This window comes from Macaca fascicularis, chromosome 12, assembly GCF_037993035.2.
Source record: "Macaca fascicularis isolate 582-1 chromosome 12, T2T-MFA8v1.1".
In the NCBI taxonomy this organism is placed as follows: Eukaryota; Metazoa; Chordata; class Mammalia; order Primates; family Cercopithecidae; genus Macaca; species Macaca fascicularis.
Genome location: NC_088386.1, coordinates 123,655,106 through 123,678,752, shown reverse-complemented (window position 1 = coordinate 123,678,752; position 23,647 = coordinate 123,655,106). Strand labels below are relative to the sequence as shown.

The 23,647-nt window shown below is 44.6% G+C and overlaps 2 protein-coding genes across 11 annotated transcripts in view; both read left to right on the top strand.

Annotated features, from left to right (window-relative positions):
* The first annotated feature begins 2,858 nt into the window (after positions 1-2,858).
* LOC123567971 (small cysteine and glycine repeat-containing protein 3) lies at positions 2,859-3,196 on the top strand. Its single transcript, XM_045367815.2, has one exon. It carries the CDS (start codon positions 2,859-2,861, stop codon positions 3,186-3,188), a length of 330 nt encoding a protein of 109 aa, XP_045223750.2. The 3' UTR covers positions 3,189-3,196.
* A 6,770-nt stretch (positions 3,197-9,966) lies between these two features.
* SLC19A3 (solute carrier family 19 member 3) overlaps positions 9,967-23,647 on the top strand; it is a 28,615-nt gene continuing 14,934 nt past the window's right edge. Inside the window, exons 1-4 of one of the 10 annotated variants that reach the window (XM_074010378.1) lie at positions 13,321-13,494; positions 13,902-14,039; positions 14,684-14,812; positions 21,556-21,707. In XM_074010378.1, the coding sequence (XP_073866479.1) occupies positions 21,558-21,707 (150 nt within the window). In that variant the 5' untranslated portion in view covers positions 13,321-13,494; positions 13,902-14,039; positions 14,684-14,812; positions 21,556-21,557. Of the gene's footprint in view, positions 10,414-13,320; positions 14,040-14,683; positions 14,813-16,871; positions 16,935-21,555; positions 21,708-22,723; positions 22,933-23,647 lie in introns of those variants that run through there. The other 9 variants (XM_015432908.4, XM_015432907.4, XM_015432906.4 and 6 more) reach the window with 9 other exon arrangements.

Below are 23,647 nucleotides of genomic sequence, written 5' to 3'. Positions count from 1 at the left end.
TGTTCTGCTACAGAAACTTCCAGCACAGCACAGTCTTCTTTTTTTGTTTTTGTTTTGTTTTTGTTTTTTGACACAGTGCCTCACTCTGTCACACAGATTGGAGTGCAGTGGCATGTTCATGGCTCACTGCAGCCTCAACCTCTTGGGCTCAAGTGATCTTCCCACCTCAGCCTCCCAAGTAGCTAAGACTAGAGGTGCACACCACCACACCTGGCTAATTTTTTATTTTTTGTAGAGATAAGGGTGTCGCTATATTGCCCAGGTTCATCTCAAATTCCTGGACTCATGTGATCCTCCTGCCTCAGCCTCCCAAAAGTGCTGGGATTACAGGTATAATCACCATGCCTGGCCCCAGCCCAGAATATTTTACCTGACATGGGCATGATGCATCTTTGTTAACTAATTGAATAATAATTTTTTAAGGTAAATCTCAGGCAATAATATTGTTTCAAAATAATGGAGGCGAAAATGCTTTAGAAAGGGAAAACACTAAATATGACAAGATTTGTCAACTTTGGCACTACCGACATTTTCAGCCGGACAATTTCTTGTGTGAGGACTGTCCTGCACAATGTAGAATGTTGAGCAGCATCTCTGGCCTCAAGCCACTAGTTATGACAACGTCTCTGCCAGTTATAACAAGCAAAAATGTCAGGCCAGGCGCAGTGACTCACGTCTGTAATCCCAGTAATCCCAGCACTTTGGGAGGCCAAGGTGGGAGGATCACGAGGTCAGGAGATCGAGATCATCCTGGCTAACACGGTGAAACCCCGTCTCTACTAAAAATACAAAAAATTAGCCAGGCACTGTGGCAGGCGCCTGTATCCCAGCTACTTGGGAGGCTGAGGCAGGAGAATGGCATCAACCCAGGATGCAGAGCTTGCAGTGAGCTGAGATTGCGCCACTGCACTCCAGCCTGGGTGACAGAGCGAGACTCTGTCTCAAAACAACAAAACAAAATAAAACAAAACAAAACGAAACGAAAAGAAGCAAAAATGTCTTCAGATGTTGCTAAGTGTCTCCTGGGGCAAAATTGCCCCTCATTGAGATCCACTGCTCTACAGAAATATAAGGGAGAATACCCCACATCATAGCACTCAGGAAAAGAGGCCAATTTAGGAATAGCTTTTGAAGGCTGCAAAAGGGCTTTACATGAAGTTCTTCTTTTCTTTTAATTTTTTGGAGACAATTTCTAGGACATACGATTCTTTTTTTCTTCTTTGAGACCAAGTCTCACTCTGATGCCCAGGCTCTTGAACCTCTGCCTCCCGTATTCAAGTCATTCTCATGCCTCAGCCTTCCGCATAGCTGGGACTACAGGCATGAGCCACCACCCGGTTAATTTTTATATTTTTAGTAGAGACAGGGTTTCCCCATGTTAGCCAGGCTGGTCTCAAACTCCTGACCTCAGGTGATCTGCCTGCCTCAGCCTCCCAAAGTGCTGGGATTACAGGCATAAGCCACCACGCCCAGCGGGACATATGATTCTGAAGGGGTTAAGTACCTGGGGTGGTGAAAGAAGGCAAGAGTGAGCCTTGATGAAAGCTGTGGACTTTGGGTGATTATGATGTCTCACTGTAGGTTCACCAGTTGTAACAAATATACCACCCTGGCATGTGATGTCAGTAGTGAAGGAGGCTGTGTTGGGGAGGACAGGGGGTATAAGGGAACTCTGTACTTTTGGCTCTATTATTATTATTATTATTATTATTATTATTATTATTATTTTAAGATGAAGTCTCACTCTGTCACCCAGGCTGGAGTGCAGTGGCTCGATCTTGGCTCATTGCAACCTCCGTCTGCCGGGTTCAAGCAATTCTCTTGCCTCAGTCTCCCAAGTAGCTGGGACTACAGGTGCCCACTACCACTCCCAGCTAATTTTTGTATTTTTTAGTAAAGACGGGGGTTGACCAGGCTGGTCTGGAACTCCTGACCTCAAGTGATCCACCTGCCTCAGCCTCCCAAAGTGCTAGGATTACAGGGGTGAGCCACCGCACCTGGCCCTCAGCTCAATTTTGATGTGAACCAAAAATTGCTCTAAAAAATAAGGTCTTTTAAAAGAGTATACATTATTTACCCTAAGCTAAGGAAACTGGGTCACATAGGGACCATGGCTTTTTAAGGGACATGAAACCTGCTGGTGGCAGAGGCTCTTGGCTACCTCATCCACTACTCCATGTGTATAGGACAAGAGGGGAACATGAGCCAGTGTGGGAAGCTTACTTTGAAATACACCGTGACCATCAACCCAAGATGGATATCTTTCCCATATTTTGACTTGTGAATCCACAGCAAAAGTAAGTCTGAAAACAGGTGAGAAAGTCTTCTGAGATGTTAGCCAAGGGACCTTATGACACGTGAAGCTTTGCGTGTTTGCTTCTCCATGTGGGATCTCACGTTCTCTTGCATTCTACAGACAGCACCTGAAAACAGAAAGGGCTTCCTTTAGAGGAGGGGGAACCAAGGAAAGATCCTCTCGGGGCCAAGGAATTCTGATGCATGGAATATAGGAGATGGGCTTTCATCAAATGAGACTCATAGATTACACTTGCGAACTGCTAGGTTAAAACGAGACTAAATATTTAAGAAACATGTTGTTTTTATGAGAAACATAACTTGAGGAAGAAGTAAATGTGAAAATAAGCAATTCTATGAAGTCAGAGGTGTCCAGTGAGGAAATACACTCAGGGTCTTGTGAAATTCCTCCAGGGAAGCTGGAGGAAACAAGGAAGTGGCTGCCTGCCGCGTGTTAGGCCTGGAAGGGGTATTTAAGAGCCCCTGTAGCAAAGAACATCAGACCTCTTCACCCCTGCTGAGTCCTCCCTCCTCACGTCACCTGAGTCCTCTCTACTGACACCATGGGTTGCTGTGGTTGTGGAAGTTGTGGTGGCTGTGGTGGCTGCGGTGGTGGCTGTGGTGGCTGTGGTGGTGGCTGCGGTGGTGGCTGTGGCAGTGGCTGTGGTGGTGGCTGTGGCAGCTGCACCACCTGCAGGTGCTACCGGGTGGGCTGCTGCTCCAGCTGCTGCCCCTGCTGCCGCGGCTGCTGTGGGGGCTGCTGCAGCACGCCCGTGATCTGTTGCTGCCGCCGCACCTGCAGCTCATGTGGCTGTGGCTGTGGGAAGGGCTGTTACCAGCAGAAGTGCTGCTGTCAGCAGAAGTGCTGCTGCAAGAAGCAATGCTGCTGCTAGGCGGGCCAGCCTGGCTCTGCCTCTAGCCTAAGAAACGCTGAGGCTTTGCTCACAGAATTTGGTGCATCTTTCCTCCACCCTTCCTTTCTGCTTCTGTCCTGCCTCATCTACCTGTATGTATTAGAACCACTCATGCTGTCCCTTGCAGTCTGAAGTCTCAGGTTGTTTTTCTTCCTTTGTGGTGGTATGACTACTTCAATTTCTTCTCCCTGTATCTTCCAAGACTTAGCATTATGCTATTATGCTATTGTGCTATTATGCTATTATTCTCTGTCGTTTTCGTAATCTTGTCTTCATTTGGAAAAAAAGATAAAAGATTAGCATGTATTATCAACATAAGGGGTGGAAGCACAACCACTCATGTCAAAAATCTGTTTGTATTCTGAACTTAACAAAATAAAATCGTGAAAACTAATATTTTATTCTTTTGAAAAATATTTCTTATGATGGATTTATTGTTGTTTCATATTGTACATTCACTAACTTCTTTCCTGTTTCTGTGACCCTGTTAAAAAAAAAAAGGCTACTCTTCCTTAATAAAAATAACAATCTCTTCATATTCTCAGGCGTCTCTCTGTTCTATAAGATGTGCACCTTGTATTGGTGAGGCCAACAAAGCAAAAGACAACGGGTGATATGTAAACATTTGGGATGGGTTTCAGTTAGTGGATGCCAGGTCCCATACTATCCTGTAGTAGATTTTACAATAAAGATAAAAATTGGGGAGTAAATTCCAACCTTTGGTCATCAGTGTCACTGACAGAAATTCCTGTGCTCGTCTACACATCCTTCCATGCTGTGGGTCCGTGTTGGGGTCAATGCAGTTTCCCCTTCACCCTCCAAAGGTTCACTGAAAACCAACTCACAAAAATATGGCCGGGTACGGTGGCTCACACCTGTAATCCCAGCACTTTGGGAGGCTGAGGCAGGCGGATCACGAGGTCAGAAGATCGAGACCATCCTGGCTAAACATGGTGAAACCCCATCTCTACTAAAAATACAAAAAAAAAAAAAAAATGTGCCGGGCATGGTGGCGGGCACCGGTAGTCCCAGCTACTCGGGAGGCTGAAGCAGGAGAATGGCGTGAACCCGGGAGGCAGAGCTTGCAGTGAGCGGAGATCACGCCACTGCACTCCAGCCTGGGCGACAGAGTAAGACTCCGTCTCAAAAAAAAAATAAAGAGTAAATTCATTAGAGAAAAGGCATACACCCAGAACTTTGGGAGGCTGAGGCTGGCGGATCACTTGAGGCCAGGAGTTCAAAACCATCCTGGCCAACAAGGTGAAACCCCATCTCTACTAAAAAGACAAAAATTAACTGGGTGGGTGTGATGGCATATGTCTGTAATCCCAGCTACTCGGGAGACTGAGACACAAGAATTGCTTGAACCCGGGAGGTGGAGGTTGCAGTGAGCTGAGATGGCATCACCGTACTCCACCCTGGATGATTTAAAAAAAGGTAAAAGCATAGAAATATATTAATATTTGCACAGGGAGAACCACACAGTGTATCCACCTCCCAACAGGGTTCAGAAGCTTATATACTGTGGGAGAAAGAAAGAAAGATCAGACTGTTACTTCGTCTATGTAGAAAAAGGAAGACATAAGAAACTCCATTTTGTTCTGTACTAAGAAAAATTCTTCTGCCTTGAGATGCTGTTAATCTGTAACCCTAGCCCCAACCCTGTGCTCCCAGAAACATGTGCTGTATTGACTCAAGGTTTAATGGATTTAGGGCTGTGCAGGATGTGCTTCGGTAAAAATGTGTTTGCAGGCAGCATGCTTGGTAAAAGTCATCGCTATTCTCCAGTCTCAAATACCCAGGGACACAGTGCACTGCGGAAAGCCGCAGGGACCTCTGCCCAAGAAAGCCTGGGTGTTGTCCAAGGTTTCTCCCCACTGAGACAGCCTGAGATATGGCCTCGTGGGAAGGGAAAGACCTGGCCATCCCCCAGCCCGACACCCGTAAAGGGTCTGTGCTGAGGAAGGCCTCTTTGCAGTTGAGAGAAGAGAAAGGCATCTGTCTCCCGCTCGTTCCTGGGAATGGAATGTCTCGATGTACCACTCGATCGTGCATTCTATTTACTGAGATAGGAGAAAACTGCCTTACGGCTGGAGGTGAGACATGCTGGCGGCAATACTGCTCTTTTTTTTTTTTTTTTTTTTTTTTTTTTTTTTTTTTTTTGAGACGGAGTCTCGGAGTCTCGCTCTGTCGCCCAGGCTGGAGTGCAGTTGCACGATCTCAGCTCACTGCAAGCTCCGCCTCCCGGGTTTACGCCATTCTCCTGCCTCAGCCTCCCGAGTAGCTGGGACTACAGGCGCCCGCCACCTCGCCCGGCTAGTTTTTTGTATTTTTTAGTAGAGACGGGGTTTCACCGTGTTAGCCAGGATGGTCTCGATCTCCTGACCTCGTGATCCACCCCTCTCAGCCTCCCAAAGTGCTGGGATTACAGGCGTGAGCCACCGCGCCCGGCCAAGACTTCAACTTCTTCGGAAGAGACCTTGTCGGGGAGATCAAAGAGATCTTTAGGCTTCTGCAGTTCGGTATCCCAAGGCACTGTATTTTGCGGTATCGGTTTATGAGCTCCAACATCTGCAACTGAATTATGATTGGGAGCGCTGGATGGTCCCAGCATGGCAGGTCACAGCTTCACTCCAACTCTCCACGCGTTTTTCACTCATTCACTCAGCAAATATGTAACTACTCTATTAGGCCAGGTATCCAGCCGAGATAGAAATCTAAAGATAAGACCAGGTGCAGTGGCTCACACCTGTAATCCCAACACTTTGGGAGATCGAGCGGGGGCGGATCACCTGAGGTCAGGAGTTCAAGACTAGCCTGACTAACATGGTGAAACCTTCTCTCTACTAAAAATACAAAAATTAGCTGGGTGTAGTGGCAGGTGCCTGTAATCCCAGCTAATCAGAAGGCTGAGGCAGGAGAATCCCTTGAACCCAGGAGGCGGAGGTTGCAATGAGCCAAGATCGCTCCATTGCACTCCAGCCTGGGCAACAGAGTGAGACTCCATCTCAAAAAAAAAAAATAAAAAAAAAAAATAAAAAAAAAAATAAAGATAAACAAATCTTTGCCTTCAAAGAGTTAACATTTAAGAGTGAAACAGCTAAATTAGCATACTTACAGTAATCCTAATGTGAGATTTTCTTTGCCTGGCCTCCTTTTCTCCATTCCTATATCAACTATTCAAATAGCTTTTTTTTTTTTTTTTTTTTTTTCTGAGACAATGTCTTGCTCTGTCACCCAGGCTGGAGTGCAGTAGCGCGATCTCGGCTCACTGCAAGCTCCGCCTCCTGGGTTCAAGTTATTCTTCTGCCTCAGTCTCCCAAGTAGCTGGGATTACAGCGGTGCGCCGCCACGTGCTGGCTAATATTTGAATTTTTAGTAGAGGTGGGGTTTCACCATGTTCGCCAGGCTGGTCTCGAATTCCTGACCTCAGGTGATCTGCCTACCTCGACCTCCCGAAGTGCAGAGATTACAGGTGTGAGTCACCATGCCTGGCCTTGTATAGATTTTCATGGACATAATTGCAGTCACATTTTTGAGTAATAAGGAAGTATAATAGGGAGGTACACAGTGTTGAGCAACTCCCTAATACACTGTGGCTCCCCCTCCTACTGTTCTCATTCAGCCTTCCTGTAGGTTCTTTCCCAAGTTGAAGCCCCAAGCCTCAGGCTTAGTCCCCTTGTCCATCCTCTTCTCAATGGAATCCACAGCACTTATCACTTTCTAACACACTATAAAATTCACTAACTCATCATGTTTACTATTCACGTTCCTTCTACATACCCCATTCCAAGCTAGAATGTAAGTTACAAGGCAAGAGATTTTTAACTTTGTTCACAAATGCATCGCAAGCACCCAGGACAGTGTCTGGCACATAGTAGTTACTCAATAAATAAATTATTAATGAACAAATGATTTTTTTTCTTTTTTGTGTGTGGGTTTATTTGAGACAGGGTCTGGCTCTGTCACCCAGGCTGGAGTGCAATGGCGTGATCTCAGTTCATTGCAACCTCCACCTCTTTAGGCTCAAGCCAACCTCCCACTTCAGCCTCCCAAGTTACTGAGACTACAGATGCAGGCTACCATGCCTGGGTAATTTTTGTATTTTTGTAGAGACAGAGTCTCACTATGTTGCCCAGGCTGATCTTGAACTCCTGGGCTCAAGCGATCCACCCACCTCAGCTTCCCAAAGTGCTGTATTACAGGCATTAGCCACTGTGCCCAGTCAGAACAAATGATTTTAAAACTATTTTGTATTATGGAAAACAACAAACATATACAAAAGTGGAAAACAGTACAATCCATTTCTAAGAACTACCGCCCAAGTTAACAATAATCAACACATGGCCAATCTTTTGTCATCTATAACCCCATCCACACCTTTATCCCCACACGATCATATGGGATCAAACTCAAATGTCATGTCATGTAATCTGCAAATGTGTCATTTATGTTTCTACGCATGAATGCATTCAATCTCTCTCTCTGACTTAGACTATGGCTATGAGATATTAGAGAATCAGAGTAAACTTCTCAAGATCCAATTTGAACTCATCTTCTTCAAGAGGTGTGGAGAAAATCATGACACCTTCAGCCTTTAAGAAAATTTCACAACATTCTCTGGAAGAACCCAGCTATTTGCAAGGTTGCACAATGAGCAGGGCACTCCTACACCTAAGGTTCAGCTCGGGACTTTTCACAAACCAGGAAGATGAAAATAGAAAACCCAGAGCCACAGGACAGAGAACCAAGACACCTTGGGGTCTTTTAATCCATTTCACTTCTGCTGGTAGCCCTTAGAAGCCATGCAGTATTCATCTTTAGGGAGGGTTTTTCAATTCTACCAGGAGATGAACAAAAATAAAATTTTTTTCCATTTTAACCAATAAGAACCTTGTAATGCTTTTCTTAAAAATCTTCTGTTTAATAAGAAATTTCACTTTAATATATAAACTCTTTGTAGGTTGAGCGTAGTGGCTCACGCCTGTAATCCCAACACTTTGGGAGGCCAAGGCAGGAGGATCCTTTGAGGCCAGGAGTTCAAGACCAGCCTGGGCAAGATAGTGAGACTCTGTCTCTACCAAAAAAAAAAAAAATTAATGTGATGTGGTGGCACCCACCTGCAAGCCCAGCTACTTGGGAGGCTGAGGCAGGAGGATCACTGAGTCTGGAGATTGAGGTTGCAGTGAGCTCGGGTTGCACCACTGCACTCCAGCCTGGGAGACAAAGTGAGACCCTGTCAAAAAAAAGAAAAAGAAACAAAAGAAAAGAAAGAGGCCGGGTGGCCAGGTGCTGTGGCTCACGCCTGCAATCCCAGCACTTTGGGAGGCTGAGGCAGGTGGATCGCCTGAGGTCAGGAGTTTGAGACCAGCCTGGACAACATGGTGAAAGCCCATCTCTAATAAAAATGCAAAAATTAGCCGGGCGTGGTGACGGGCGCCTGTAATCCCAGGTACTCGGGAGGCTGAGGCAGGAGAATTGCTGGAACCCGGAAGGTGGAGGTTGCAGTGAGCCGAGATCGTGCCATTGCACTCCAGCCCGGGGCCAACAACAGCGAAGCTCCATCAAGAAAGAAAGAAAGAAAGAAAAAGAAAGAAAGAAAGAAAGAAAGAAAGAAAGAAAGAAAGAAAGAAAGAAAGAAAGAAAGAAAGAAAGAAAGAAAGAAAGAAGGAAGGAAGGAAGGAAGGAAGGAAGGAAGGAAGGAAGGAAGGAAGGAAGGAAGGAAGGAAGGAAGGGAGGGAGGGAGGGAGGGAGGGAGGGAGGGAGGGAGGGAGGGAAAGAGGGAGGGAGGGAGAGAGAGAGAGAGAAAGAAGGAAAGAAAGAAAGAGAAAGAAAGAAAGAAAGAAAGAAAGAAAGAAAGAAAGAAAGAAAGAAAGAAAGAAAGAAAGAAAGAAAGAAAGAAAGAAAGAAAGAAAAAATAGTTTGTATTAGAAGATTTTCAAAGTGCCAGGAAACCATCCCACTCCACCTCCTTTAAAAAAAAAAAAAATAGGCCGGGCGCGGTGGCTCACGCCTGTAATCCCAGCACTTTGGAAGGCCGAGGCGGGCGGATCACAAGGTCAGGAGATCGAGACCATGGTGAAACCCCGTCTCTACTAAAAATAGAAAAATTTAGCCGGGCGCAGTGGCGGGCGCCTGTAGTCCCAGCTACTCGGGAGGCTGAGGCAGGAGAATGGCGTGAACCCGGGAGGCGGAGCTTGCAGTGAGCCGAGATTGCGCCACTGCACTCCAGCTTGGGCGACAGAGCAAGACTCCGTCTCAAAAAAAAAAATAATAATAATAATAATAATGCAGCGTGATGACAAACACCGGCTCTGGAGCCAGAAGCCCCAACTAAAACCCAGGCTTCTCTATTTACTAGGCCTGCTTTCTTCCTCCTCACTTTCTTCATGTGTAGAGTAGGGGTCACAGCCAGCCAGCCAGCCTGCCTTCTCTCCTAAGCTTTTGGGGAGAAATAAATGGATTCATAAGAAACGACGTATTTGTAAATAAAGCAAACGATCGACGTCGAATTCAGGCCCTCTAGCTTTATTATGCTAAATGTCAGTGTACTACTTAAGTTGCTCCTTTCAGCGGAGTTCACTGTTTCTGCCCAGAAAACCGGCCCTGGCCCGGGAAAACCTGGGCTTCCACACTGGGATGAAAGGTATGGACGCGCGGATTCACATATGCAAAACGTGGGGGCGTGGCCCCGGGCTCCCGGCCAGGCAGGCTCCGCCCCCTTCCCATCAAGAGCGCTTGGATCCACCCGGCAGCCGCGGGTGAGTGGTCGTCCGGCAAGTGAGCGTTTTGGTGAACAGACACCTCCTTCTGTAAGTAAGAACATCTCGGGGGGCGAATTAATGGAAACAGCACTGTCATCCCTCGGCCTCAGCAGTGTCGCCTCTCTCTTCCCGTGTTCGGAGAGCTGGGGGCGGGGTCCTGGCTCTGCGGACCCGGGCTACACTCCCAGCTGCGTGAGGAGCTCTCCCGCCGCGCCGCAGCCCGCGTGCTGGGACTCACCCAAGTGGGTTTGTCTGGAATTCCCATTTGCAGCCTTCTGGAAAAGCAGCTTAAATAAAATCACCATTCTCGTAAAGTGCCAGCACCTCCTATGGTTACACCCCGCGTTCACAGATTTTAACTGCAAAGGCGTTTTAGCACAGAATTCCAAATTCCAATCCAAGGATGGAGAAAAGGTCCTTCACTAGTGAGAAAAAGGAAGGTGAGTTTCAATTTAAGAGAGCAGGGACTTTTTTGGGAACCACTTCAAATTTAGTTAATTGAAACTAAAAGAAAACACAACTGCGCTTTACAAAAACACTGCTGGGAAGAATACCTGTCATCAAATAATAAATAAATAGTGTGACATCTATTTACCAAATCAATGTCACCTCCGCAAATGTGCAAAAGGCTGGTACTTTCCGAGTGCTTCAAGTTTGAAAAGGGTAAAGATATAATGTTCTCTAAAAGTACTCTCAGGCCGGGGGTGGTGGCTCATACCTGTAATCCCAGCACTTTGGGAGGCTGAGAGGGGTGGATCACTTGAGGTCAGGAGTTCGAGATCAGCCCGGCCCTGCCTCTACTAAAAAGGCAAAAATTAGCCTGGCATGGTGGCGGGCACCTGTAATCCCAGCTACTCGGGAGGCTGAGGCTGAAGAATGGCTTGAACTTGGGAGGTGAAAGTTGCAGTGAGCCAGGATTGTGCCACTGCACTCCAACCTGGGCGACAGAGCAAGACTCTGCCTCAAAAAAAAAAAAAAAAGTACTATCATGTGTTTTGCTCCTATCAATATTGAAACATTGGTGTCTCCTGTGGCAAAAGGTGTTTTTCATCGAGGCACATATATTAAATAGACCAAAACATAACTTCCCAAATATCTTATAAGATTATCCTAGTAGTAGCTGAAATGAACAAAAATACCAATTTCCTTCAGTCATTATTGGTAAAACACCAACAAGACTCATAAGGTTGTATAATGGTAAATGCATACACATTTATTTAACATGCACACAGGGAGACTCAGAGTGATGGATTACCCACCTTGCAACATGTCTGGGAAGCTTATAGACTACCCTGGCAAATAAGGTTATGGGAGGGAGGAGAAGAGCAGTTCTGTTGAGGGGCCTGCTAGGGAGAATGAATGGGCCAGGGGAGAGAATAAGCTACAGTATCCTGTGAAAGGGTCTGTTCAGGTGTGGGGTATATTCTTGGTCTACCAGGGAGGGGAAAAGAAACAATTGCTCCTTTTGGTGGGTCTGGATCTTTGGCAGATAAAGGCTTTGTTGAGCTGGGAGCAGGGAAGGTCAGAGAGATCTTGAGGTCTCTAGCATGTCAAAGCCCCATATTTTGGGGTATCGGCTGCTGAGTCCCACCACTTAATAGTGATGAAACTGGTGAGTCTGTAATAGCCAGATCAAAGAAGAATCCAAAGAATGGGTATGTTTGTAAATCAGGAATATTGAATAATGAAATATATAGAGATCAGGAATATTGAAACTGGTTTTCCATGGGGGAAAGGAAGACTGTTGTCCTTCACAGGATAAACCTTATTTGCATGTCTGTAGACAATAATTATTTAACATTGCCGTCAGTTGTTAAAATTTACAGAGTTGTCAAATAGCTCCAATGACCTCTAATTTTTCTTTAATCCAATTTTTTCCCTACAATCCCACCTTCTCTCAGTGCATTTAATCAGATACTTCCACTGCATCTCAATGACTAGATGGTCAGTTGACTTTCCTTTTATGTTTTGTTTGGGGTTTTCGAAGTTTTTTTTTTTTTTTTTTTTTTTGAGATGGAGCCTCGCTCTTGTTGCCCAGGCTGGAGTGCAGTGGCTGGGATCTCGGCTTACCGCAGCCTTGACCTTTCCAGTTCAAGCAATCCTCCCACCTCAGTCCCCCAAGTACCTGGCACTACAGGCACACGCCACCACACCTGGCTAATTTTTGTATTTTTTTATAGAGATGAGGTCTCGCTACTTTGCCCAGGCTGGGGTCAGTTGACTTTCTAAGCTGCTCCCATCAGTTTCATGGTTTTCTTAGGTATATTCCTCCTGCTCTACCTACGACTAGATTGATCTGAACATAGACATAACAGAATACACAGAATTTGGAAGGGAATGATTAATTTACCAGCAAATACCTCATGCAAATTAAAAGGAATGATACCATATATGATAAAATAAAAGCTGAAGCATCTTAAAGATCACTTGGGCTGGGCACAGTGGCTCATACCTGTAATCCCAGCACTTTGGGAGGCCGAGGCAGGCCAATTGCTTGAGGCCAGGAGTTCAAGAGCAGCCTGGCCAACATGGGAAAGCCCCATCTTTACTAAAAATAAAATTTTAAAAATATCATGTTTCTGCTCTTACAAAAATAAACAACAGAACTATTCTGGCCCACATATTGAATATCTGGGTCTAGTTCATGTCTTTGGAAGTTGTGTGGAGTGCTTTATTTCAGCAAAGATTTTTTTTTTTTTTTGGTGGGGAGTATGGGGATTTACATAAAGGATTATAAATGGATGATAAGGCTGCTTTGTAGTTTTTTAAGAGTCTCGGTCACTTAGCACAAAATTCTATAGATGCTAAATTAGGTGACTTTAGTAAGAATAGTCAGGGGCAGGCCGGGTATGGTGGCTCACACCTGTAATCCCAGCACTTTGGGAGGCTGAGGGAGGCGGAGCACTTGAGGTCAGGAGTTCAAGACCAGCCTGACCAACATGGCAAAACCTTGTCTCTACTAAAAATCCAAAAATAGCCAGGCCTGGTGGCAGGTGCCTGTGGTCTCAGCTACTCAGGAGGCTGAGGTGGGAGAATCTCTTGAACCCAGGAGGCAGAGGTTGCGGTGAGCAGAGATTGTACCACTACACTCCAGACTCCAGACTCCAGCCGGGACGACAGAGGGAGACTCCATCTCAAAAAAAAAAAAAAAAAAAAAAGAATAGTCAGGGGAAGGTGTTATTCATTTGTCATTTGTTTATCTCTCTAATAACTTGTGTTTCAGAAAGATCTGAATCTGGGTGTCCGCTTTTTTTTTTTTTTTTTTTTTGAATGGGATTTCAAATGGCATTGGCTGCAGAAGAGGGTGGGCCCCGGTACATAAAGCCACCAGAAGCGGATGGGCTTCTGCGTATAAAGCTATTGCTCTTGGCAGCTCTGTCTGAAGGAGGAGGATAAGAGACTCCAAGGAGAGGAAAGCGATTTTCATAGTGGCAGGCAGCAGAAGGAGCAAAAGTTGGATCTGAAGGCAGGAAGCCAGCTTGGTTCTAGAAAGAAAGAAACCGTGGGCACAGAAAAAACAGGTAACTCAAGGGATCCTCCTGCCTCGGCTTCTCAGATTCAGATTCCATTTGTATTAATTGAAGAATGTTATATGTGGCCAGACTTACAAGGTTGATTAGCCTGTCCTAGTTTTGCTTTATAGGCACTGTTTTCATCAGCAATTTTCTGGGACAGACTCATGTTCAAAGAACCTGTTCGGTTTTCCTATTATATGGAGGCCTTGCCCTGATGTGGAATTTAAATTTAAAATAGTCATTGCACCACTAGAAAAAGTCCAGAGCTACAGAGAGTTGTGCACAGTAAAATGCTTTGAAGGCGGAGAGTAGGATGCATTTCTTTAAATTGAGGTATAATCTACATACAAACAAAGATTTTAAGTTTCAGTGTTTATAATTGTATACCACCCGTGTAACTATATCCCATCAAGATACAGGATATTTCATCAACCCAGAAAGTTGCCTCCTGCCCTTTCACCGTCAATTCTCCAAGATGACCACAATTGTGATTTCTATCAGCATGAAGTAGTTTTGCCTGTTTTGGACCTGGAGTAAATGAAATCTTCATGGTACGTCCTTTTTGTGTCTGGATTCTTGTACACAGGATAATGTTTGAGTTTGGTTTATTTTCTTCCGTGTATCAGTGATTTGTTTTTGTTTTTGTTTTTCAAATTTCAAATCATCTTTATTGAAGTACATCTTTTTCTTTTAATCTGTTTTCTGTTGCTTATAACAATACCTGAACGTGGGAAATTTAGAAATAAAAGAGCTTATTTCTTACAGTTATGGAGGCTGGGAAGTCCAAGGTTTAAGGGGCACTTCTTTCTCATACGGACTCTAAAGAATCCCAAGGGGGGCACAGGTCAGATGGCTAAGGCTGCTAGCTCAGGGCTTTCTCTTAGAAAACCACCAGTTCCCCTCCCATGGTAACCCATTAATACATTAACCTTTGACTCCATTAATTCATGAATGAGCTAATTCATTCATGAGCACAGAGCCCTTATGATCACTTCTGAAAAACCCCACCCACCCCCACCTTTTTTTTACAACAGGGTCTCACTCTGCAGCCCAACCTGGAATGCAATGGTGCAGTCATGGCTCACTGCAACCTTGATATCCTGGGCTCAAGGGATCCGCCTGCTTCAGCTTCTCAGTAGCTTGGACCACAGGCATGTACCACCATGCCCAGTCAATTTACTTAATTTTTTTGTAGAACCATGTTCTCGCTATCTTGACCAGTCTGATCTTGAACTCCTGACCTCAAGCAATCCTGCCTCAGCCTCTCAAAGTGCTGGGATTATAGGTGTGAGCCACTGCACCCGGCCTGGGATTAAGATTTAACGTGAGTTTTGAAGAGGACAGATATTCAAATCCTAGCAGTATGGTTTACAAATAAGAAAATGTATATCGTAAGTGTATAGTATTAATACATGAGTTTGGACAAATGTTTGTAATCATCACCACAATCAAGGTGTAGGGTGTTTTGGTCACCCCAGGAAGTTCCCCTGTGCTCTATTGCAGTCACTCTCTTCCCTAACTCCCACCCCAGGCAACCCCCAATCCAATTTCCATCACTACAGGTAAGTTTTGCTTGTTTTAGGACTTTATATGTTAATGGAATCATACATTTTTGTGGCTGGATTCCTTGACACAGCAAATTTTTTTTTTTTATATTCATTCAAGTATTTGCAATAGTTCACTCCTTTTTATTGCTAATTAGTATTGGTTGCCAAAGTTTATGATTGTTTATTCATTCCTCATTTAATGGACGTTTAGTTGCTTCTCGTTTTTTCACTAATATGAATATATGAACATTCTTAGATAGACTGCCAAATGATTTTCCAAAGGGTTGGTACCATTTTACATTCGTACAAGCAATCTATATGGATTCACTTGCTCTAAATCTTTGCCAACATTTGGTATGCTGGTCTCTGTAGCCATTCCAGTGCTAGTTTTCTCTCCTAGTTTTAACTTAGGATTTCTGATTACTTATGTTGAGTATCTTTGCATTTGCTCTTGGCCTGCTACATCTTTTGCAAAGTATTTAAATCTTTTGTTCATCTATTCTTATTGAGTTGCAGGAGTTCTTTATTTTGGAGACAACTCCTTTATCAGATATTGCTTTTATGACTATTTTCTCTTAAGTCTGTGGCTTCCCTTTCTAATTTATTTGCCTTTGTGTGTGTGGGGGGGGGGGGGGGTATTTTTCTGTACAGACGAAAAAAAAAAAAAATGTTGTCCAGGCTGGTCTTGAACTCCCAGGCTCAAGTGACCCTCCTGCTTCAGCTTCCCAAAGTGCTGGGATTACAATCGTGAGCCACTGCACCTGGTCTCTTTACAGTTTCTTAACAGTACCTCTTGAGAAGCAGATGTGGCTTTTTTTTTCTTTTTTTGAGACAGAATTTCATTCTGTCGCCCAGGCTGGAGTGCCATAGCGCGATCTCGGCTCAATGCAACCTCCACCTCCTGGGTTCAAACGATTCTTCTACCTCAGCCTCCCGAGTAGCTGGGATTACAGGCTTGTGCCACCATGCCTGGGTAATTTTTGTATTTTTAATAGAGACAAGGTTTCGCCATGTTGGTCAGAGTGGTCTCAAACTCCTGACCTTAAGTAATCCACCTACCTCGACCTCCCAAAGTGCTCGAACTATAGGCATGAGCCACGGCGCCCGGCCTCCTTTCCATTCAGTTTCTTAACCGTACCTCTTGATAAGCAGATGTGGCTTTTTGATGAAATCCAATTTATCATTTTTTTCTTTTAAGATTCTTTTTATCATTTCAAATATGTGCCAGTCCCTAGGTAACAAAGATCTGTTTCCTTCTGGATGGCATGCTGTGGGATTAGTATTTGTTATGTCAAATTAGTTTTTGTGTATGGAGTGAGGTAGTGATCAGTAAGATGCATTTCAAGTAAGATGAAGTTACAGCCAGAATACAATAACTCCCTAGAAGTTGGTGGAAGCACCTTCCAATTTTTTTGTTTTTGTTTTTGTTTTTTTTTTGAGACAGAGTCTCACTCTGTCACCCAGGCCGGAGTGCAGTGGCACGATCTTGGCTTACTGCAGCCTCCACCTCCTGGGCTCAAGAGATTCTTGTGCCTCAGCCTCCCAAGCAGCTGGGATTATAGGAACCCGCCACCATGCCCAGCTAATTCTTTTGTATTTTTATTAGAGATGGGTTTTCACCATGTTGGCCAAAGTCAAAAGTGCTGGCTGAATCAACACCTCTGTGTATCCCCACAGTGTCCATGGCTGTTTTCTTCAGGGCTCATGTGGTGTGCTGCAACAGGGTTAGGGGGCAGGTGCACTCTGGTTTGTTGTACCGGTGCAGCAGGGAGACCTGCCCAGGGTCACCGTGGCTCCGGAGTGGAGCAAAGGCCAAAGCTCAGGGTTCACCTCCTCAATCTGCTGTTGTAACTAACACTGTGCCTCTGCAAACTCTCCTGTGCGTCCAAGTCCACCAAGGTAAGGTCTGTTGTGGATTTAGCTGCTCTGAGTCTCTGCTAAAAGGAGCAGCTGATGAATTGACTCTTTCTTTCTACTTTCAGCATCTTCACTGCATGTTTCAAATCGTGAGAGCCCGATAGGCTGAGTTTTGTTTGGGGAAAGTGCCTTTTTGTCCTGTTGTTGTTATTAACACAGTCATTCTCTGTTGTCCAGGTTGGGGTGCAGTGGCGTGATCTCCACTCACTGCAACCTCCACCTCCCGGGTTCAAGTGATTCTCCTGCCTCAGCCACCCAAGTAGCTGGGATTACAGGCACCCACCACCACAACTGACTAATTTTTGTGTTATTAGTAGAGATGGGGTTTCGCTATGTTGGCCAGACTAGTCTTGAACTCCTGACCTCAGATGATCCACCTGCCTTAGCCTCCCAAAGCACTGGGATTACAAGCATGAGCCACTTAAAAAATTTTTAATCTACTTTTAAAAAAATTAAAAAAATTTTTAATCTACTGTTTACACAGTGTTCTTGTACCTTTTTAAAAAGTGATGGAGCTTATAGTAATGGGTGAGGATTACTGCTATAGCAGCAACTTTTAAAAGGACTATCTTGTGATTTGGAATGCATAGAAAATGAAGGGGAAAGGTAAACATCTGGCTTTCACAGGTATGAACTCAGAAAATCGAGTCAATTCATGTCCTCACCTTAGAAGCAGTGGAAGCAAAGGGACGTTTAGAGTGCTTTTTAGAGACCGATAATATTACGAGGTCAAAATGGAACGATAAATGGAAAAAGGACAAAAGGACAGTCTATTCCAGAATAGTACTTTCTTGTGGAGGATGTGATCCTCCGAGACAGCACAGGTGGTTACTGTGTTTATAAGGGACATGTGTTCACATTTAGTCCATTTTTTTCCTCTGCATTTTTTTTTTCCAGACAGGGTCTCACTCTGTCGCAGAGACTGGAGTGCAGCGGCATGATCATAGCTCACTGCAGCCTCGAACTCCTGGGCTAAAGTGATCCTTTCACCTCAGCCTCCCAAGTAGCTAGGATTATAGGCATGCTCCACCACACCAGGCTAAATCTTTGTTTGTTTGTTTGTTTGTTTCATCAACTTTATTTTAAGTTCCAGGGTACATGTGCACGATGTGCAGGTTTGTTACATAGGTGAACGTTTGCCATGGTGGTTTGCTGCACAAATCAACCCATCACCTCTGTACAAGCCAAGCATCCATTAGCCATTCTTACTCCCCCTGCCTCCTCGTTCCCCTGGCAGACCCCAGGGCATGGTGTTCGCCCCCATGTGTCCATGTGTTCTCATTGTTCCGTTCCCACTGGCCAGGTTGCCGAGAAGAAGAAATGCTTTTACATTGTTGGTAGTAATATAAATGAGTTCAACCACTGTGGAAGACGGTGTGGCAATTCCTCAAAGATTTAGAAGCAGAAATACCATTTGACCCATCATTCCTGTTACTGGGTATATACCCCAAGAAATAGAAATCATTGTATTATGAAGATACATGAATGTGTATATCTTTTTTTTTTAAAAGAGATTGGGCCTCGCTATGTTGTCCAGGCTGGTCTCAAACCCCTGACCTCAAGCAATCATCCTGCCCTGGCCTCCCAAAGTGTTGAGATTACAGGCATGAGCCACTGAGCCCAGTCTTCCTCTACAACTTGTAACTTAGTGCCATGCCCCATAGTAAGATAGTGTGCATTATGATTATGTATTTGTATTTATATATTGCTGACCTAAACAGAAGTTTCAGAAAAAAAAGCTTAGCCTTTCTCTGCAATGCATTCTGATAGTTAACATTTGTTGTACCATTAAAAAAATCCCAACACTTTGGGAGGCTGAGGTGGGCGGATCACCCGAGGAGTTTGAGACCAGCCTGGTCAACATGGCGAAACCCCATCTCTACTAAAAACACAAAACTTAGCCGGGCATGGTGGGTGCCTTTAGTCCCAGCTACTCTGGAGGCTGAGGAAGGGGAATCACTTGAACCTGGGAGGAGGAGGTTGCAGTGAGCTGAAATCGTGCCACTGTGCTCCAGCCTGGGCGAAAGAGTGAGACTCCATCTCAAATAATAATAATAATAATAATAATAATCCTGTTTGCAACCCCATACTAAATTTCCTTGACACCACAATATGAAAATCACTGTTTTAAAATAAACTGAAATTGGATTTTTGTTTTTATTTTTGAGACAAGATCTCACTCTTGCCCAGACTGGAGTGCAGTGGTGCGATCACCACTCACTAACACCTTGATCTCCTGGCCTCAAGTGACCCTCCTGCCTCAGCCTCCCAAAGTGCCGGGTACCATGCTCAGCTTAGAACGGGGATTTTGAGGATATAGCCAGGCTCTCTCAAACAGAAGGTAAGAGGAAAGATAGCTGAACTTGGAATTAGGAAACTGAGGCCAAATCCAGGCTCTGATGTTTGTTAAAGGTGAAAATCAGCACAAACCTTACTACCTCTAGCCCTCCATTTTCCCCCATCTATCCGGTGACAACCATCCCGCCTCCATGTGCCTCATAGAATGCTCAAGGAAAAATTAAATCATTTTCAAAATGTAAAAGTTATTTTAAAAGATTGTGTAAGTAATTCAATTATCATAGTCCTAGTCATAAATGGTAAAGCACTTGTAGAGCTGAGGACCTTTCTGTCCTTTAAGAGATGCAGCTAGGAAGTGAGATGCACTCAGGAAAACCAGGCAGCACTTGAATTTATTCTCAGTGGTGAGGCGTGACTCATGCCCTTCCCTCTGTAAGACTGCCTTCCCTAACTCCTGGATTCTTGCCTGTTCCTGACACTTCTTTTCACCCTTACTCTTCTTCAGGTAGGCTGTAATTGTTTATTTATTCAATTCATTCAGCATCTTCCTGCTATGTATTAGGTGCTAAGTTAGGCACTTAAGACAGAGCGGTGAACCAGGCAATATGATCTGCTCTCCTGGGCTGGCGCTTTAGTAGGGCATGTATTAGATAGGTTTTTTTTCTGCTTGACTGTCCCAACTAAATTGATTTGGACAGCAGTATTAGAACCCTAAAGAGACAAAAAGATAGATCATCCAGCAGGCTTTCAGCAGCCTGTGGATCACTGTAGCAAAGTCATAGGTCTCAGATGCATGGAGAAGATGATGACCTGGATTTAGTGAACAAATCCATGGTCAGCAAAGGTGGAGAGGAGGCTCTGGATATAGAGGCAGCAGATGCCACCGCAGCAAAACCACTCTTCAGAAGATGACCAAGCCTCCGTGATTACCTGTCCCGGACAGCCGTTTCTATAAGATCATTAACAACAAAGAAAGCAAGCACCAGCAAACCCAGCAGCGCTCCAGGAAGAAGAGAAAGCCCTGTTTTCGGGACTAAGGGAGTAGGTGAACAATCACTCTAATTTGCCTTTGGCAAAATTTTCACATCGTCAGCATTGCTCACTGATGCTGTAATGCTAGTTTCAAAATCTGATCGCCCTTGTCTCTCTACTGCTTACTCAAGGGCTTTGTTGACATAAACAGCATTTACCCTGTTAAACTTAAGAGAGGAATTATGCAGCTGTCTGGGGTCACCTTGGGAAAGGGTAGGGTGAGTGGCAAGCCGTAATGATGTGACCTAGTAGGTCCTTCCTACCTCCCCAACCCCTAGTAAAGCTCCTCACCCACTGGATACCTGGAATTCCACCCGGGTGACTTGCTATTCTGGAATGAGAATGCTTTTCCTTCTCTCTAGCCTGCTTTCAAACTGTAATTGACCCTAAAAGCTCTATACATGAAACCATAATCTTTAGTATGAATGTGTTTATAAATACACATTTTTCCCCTCACTGTGGTTGTCATTAGGTTAATACCAGCAGCTGAGGGGGCCTCCGGAATGTGGGAGAGTGGAGTGGGTGAAAGGTTCCTGACGGGAGTAGGGAGACCTGGATTCAGATCTTGATCATGTGGTTTGAAGCCAGTGTTTAGGCATCTTCCATATGCTCCTCTGGGAATGTGGGGAAATGATATCTATTTTACAGTTATCATGTAGATTTAAGGAGATAGTATGCAGAAAAGCATCATACAACAAATTAGATTCCTTCCTATAAATTTATCTCAGAGGAGTTAACCACATACAGGACCGTCAAAAATCTATAAAAGAGTTACAACAAGGCAAAGCTTGAGCTAAAATGTGGAGGAATTAGTGAATTTCCCTGTGCACATGATAATTCACATGAGATAGCAAGATGTTTTCAAATATAGCCACCATACTATGACTGTTTTTTGTTTTTTCTATGCAGTGACAAATGAGATCCTCTGTTGGGCTTTATGTCTAAAGCTTGAATTTCAAGCAATTTCCTCACTTAAGATCAGGAGTTCAAGACCAGCCTGGCCAACACGGTGAAACCCCATCTCTACTAAAACTATAAAATTATCCAGTCATGGTGGCGGTCACCTGTAATCCCAGCTACTTGGGAGGCTGAAGCAGGAGAATCGCTTGAGCCAGGAGGCGCAGGTTGCAGTGGCCTGAGATCATGCCACTGCACTTCAGCCTGGGCAACAGAGCAAGACTCCATCTCAAAAAAAAAATCAGGTTTTCATCACATCAAAGATGCTAAAAAGAATAAGCATCACTTAATTTTCTCTTTGTTTCCATTTGATCAGCCATGGATTGTTACAGAACTTCACCAAGCAATTCCTGGATTTACACCACTGTGATCCTCTGCATATTTGGTTTTTTCTCCATGATGAGACCCTCAGAACCATTCCTTATCCCATATTTATCTGGACCAGATAAAAACCTGACCAGTGAAGAGGTAAGTTAACATACATACGTATCTTAATGTGGTTTTTTAAATTTTACAGGACTTGAACAGGGATACGGGGCTTCCCTCAACTTGAAATAAGATGAACACATTAAACTCAGTGAGCCCGATTTTCATAATATGTGTCACATAAAGAACTTTTCAAACTATTTCCTCCTCATACTTGCAGAAAATTGCAGCCAAAACACATTACATGTGTTAACAAATTTTTAACTCGCATAGAGTGCTAACATTTGTGTTAATGATAGGAGCCTTTCAGGTCTCCATTGATTCTGTTATACTAATCCTAAAACAGCATCACTGGCAGGCACAGGATCTAAATCTAAATAAACTCTCAGGCTGCTGAGGGATAAGCAGGATCTCATAAGGAATTGTGGTATTTCTTTATGACACTGTTTACCAGCAGGTGAGCCATTAACAGCTTTATCTCCCAGCCCTTGCCTCCTTCTCTGGAATGCCAGATTCTTTTACTTAAAAGAGCAACGTCTTTCTTTTTTGTTGTTGTTTGAGATGGAGTCTCACTCTGTCGTGCAGGCTGGAGTGCAGTGGTGTGATTTTGGCTCACTGCAACCTATGCCTCCCAGGTTCAAACAATTCTCCTGCCTCAGCCTCCTGAGTAGCTGGGACTACAGGCATGAGCCACCATGCCTGGCTAATTTTTGTATTTTTAGTAGAGACAGGGTTTCACCATGTTGGCCAGGCTGGTCTCGAACTTCTAGCCTCAAGAGATTCGCCCTCCTCGGCCTCCCATAGTGCTGGGATTACAGACATGAGCCACTGCCCCCAGCCTCGCATTTCTTTATAAGAAGTACAACAAGAAAATGCACTGACCTAACTGTAACATTACCCTGGGCTGATTTTACAATCTCCAGCCTCAGCCTTGAAAACACTATGTAAAGTGTGTGGCTTCACCTGCAAGGCTAATTGGTGCCTCGGGTGGTGAGGTGGCAAGGACAGAAAGGCAAGCTTGTTCTGTAGTATCAGATCACTTAGGGACAACCGTGTTTCCGAGTTGCTCAGGTTGAAGCATGCCACAATGAAGACAACAAAGGACAGATGCAGGGTCAGAAGCAACTCAATGAGTCCACTGGGGTCTGCTTCTGCAGCCACTATGGACCAGTTAATAGACCCTCCTTCCAAGGAGCAGCTCAGTTGTGTGGTCTTTGCTCTGTGGTCTCCTGCTTTCTCCAGCAACCTCAGTGATCCAGGTGTCAAGGTGGGTAAGTTCAGTGATTTGAGAGGTTGCGGCACTCACCCATCATGCCCCACAGATCAGCAACTCCAGTCCTTCCTATTATGAAAATTGATATCCTATGCATTTCTGACTAAATCCGTGAGATGATCCATATTAAATTGAGGCATAGACAAATCAGCAGAATGGTTAGGGGGAGACGGGGAAAGGTTGGGAACCTAGCAAATTTGCCCAGGAAGGAAAATTAGATGCATTACTTGCTTCCACTCTATAATGTGGCAAAGTTATTTACTCTTTCCCTATCTTCCCATATCTTTCCAGATGTTGGAAGGACTGAAATATTTGACATCGTGATAGATCACATGAAAATAAAGGCTGTTGGATTCTTTTTGTTGTTGTTGCTGAGATGGAGTCTTGCTCTGTTGCCCAGGCTGGAGTGCAGTGGCACGATCTCGGCTCTCTGCAACCTCTGCCTCCCAGGTTCGACCGATTCTCCTGCCTCAGCCCCCCGAGTAGCAGGGATTACAGGTGTCTGCCACCATGCCTGGCTAATTTTTGTATTTTTAGTAGAGACAGGGTTTCATCCTGTTGGCCAGGCTGGTCTCGAACTCCTGACATCGTGATTCACCTGCCTCCGCCTCCCAAAATGTTGGGATTACAGGCTTGAGCCACCACGCCCAGCCTGGATTCTTTTAACATTATAGTCTACTTGTCTAATGTTAGTATTTGAACAAGAAGG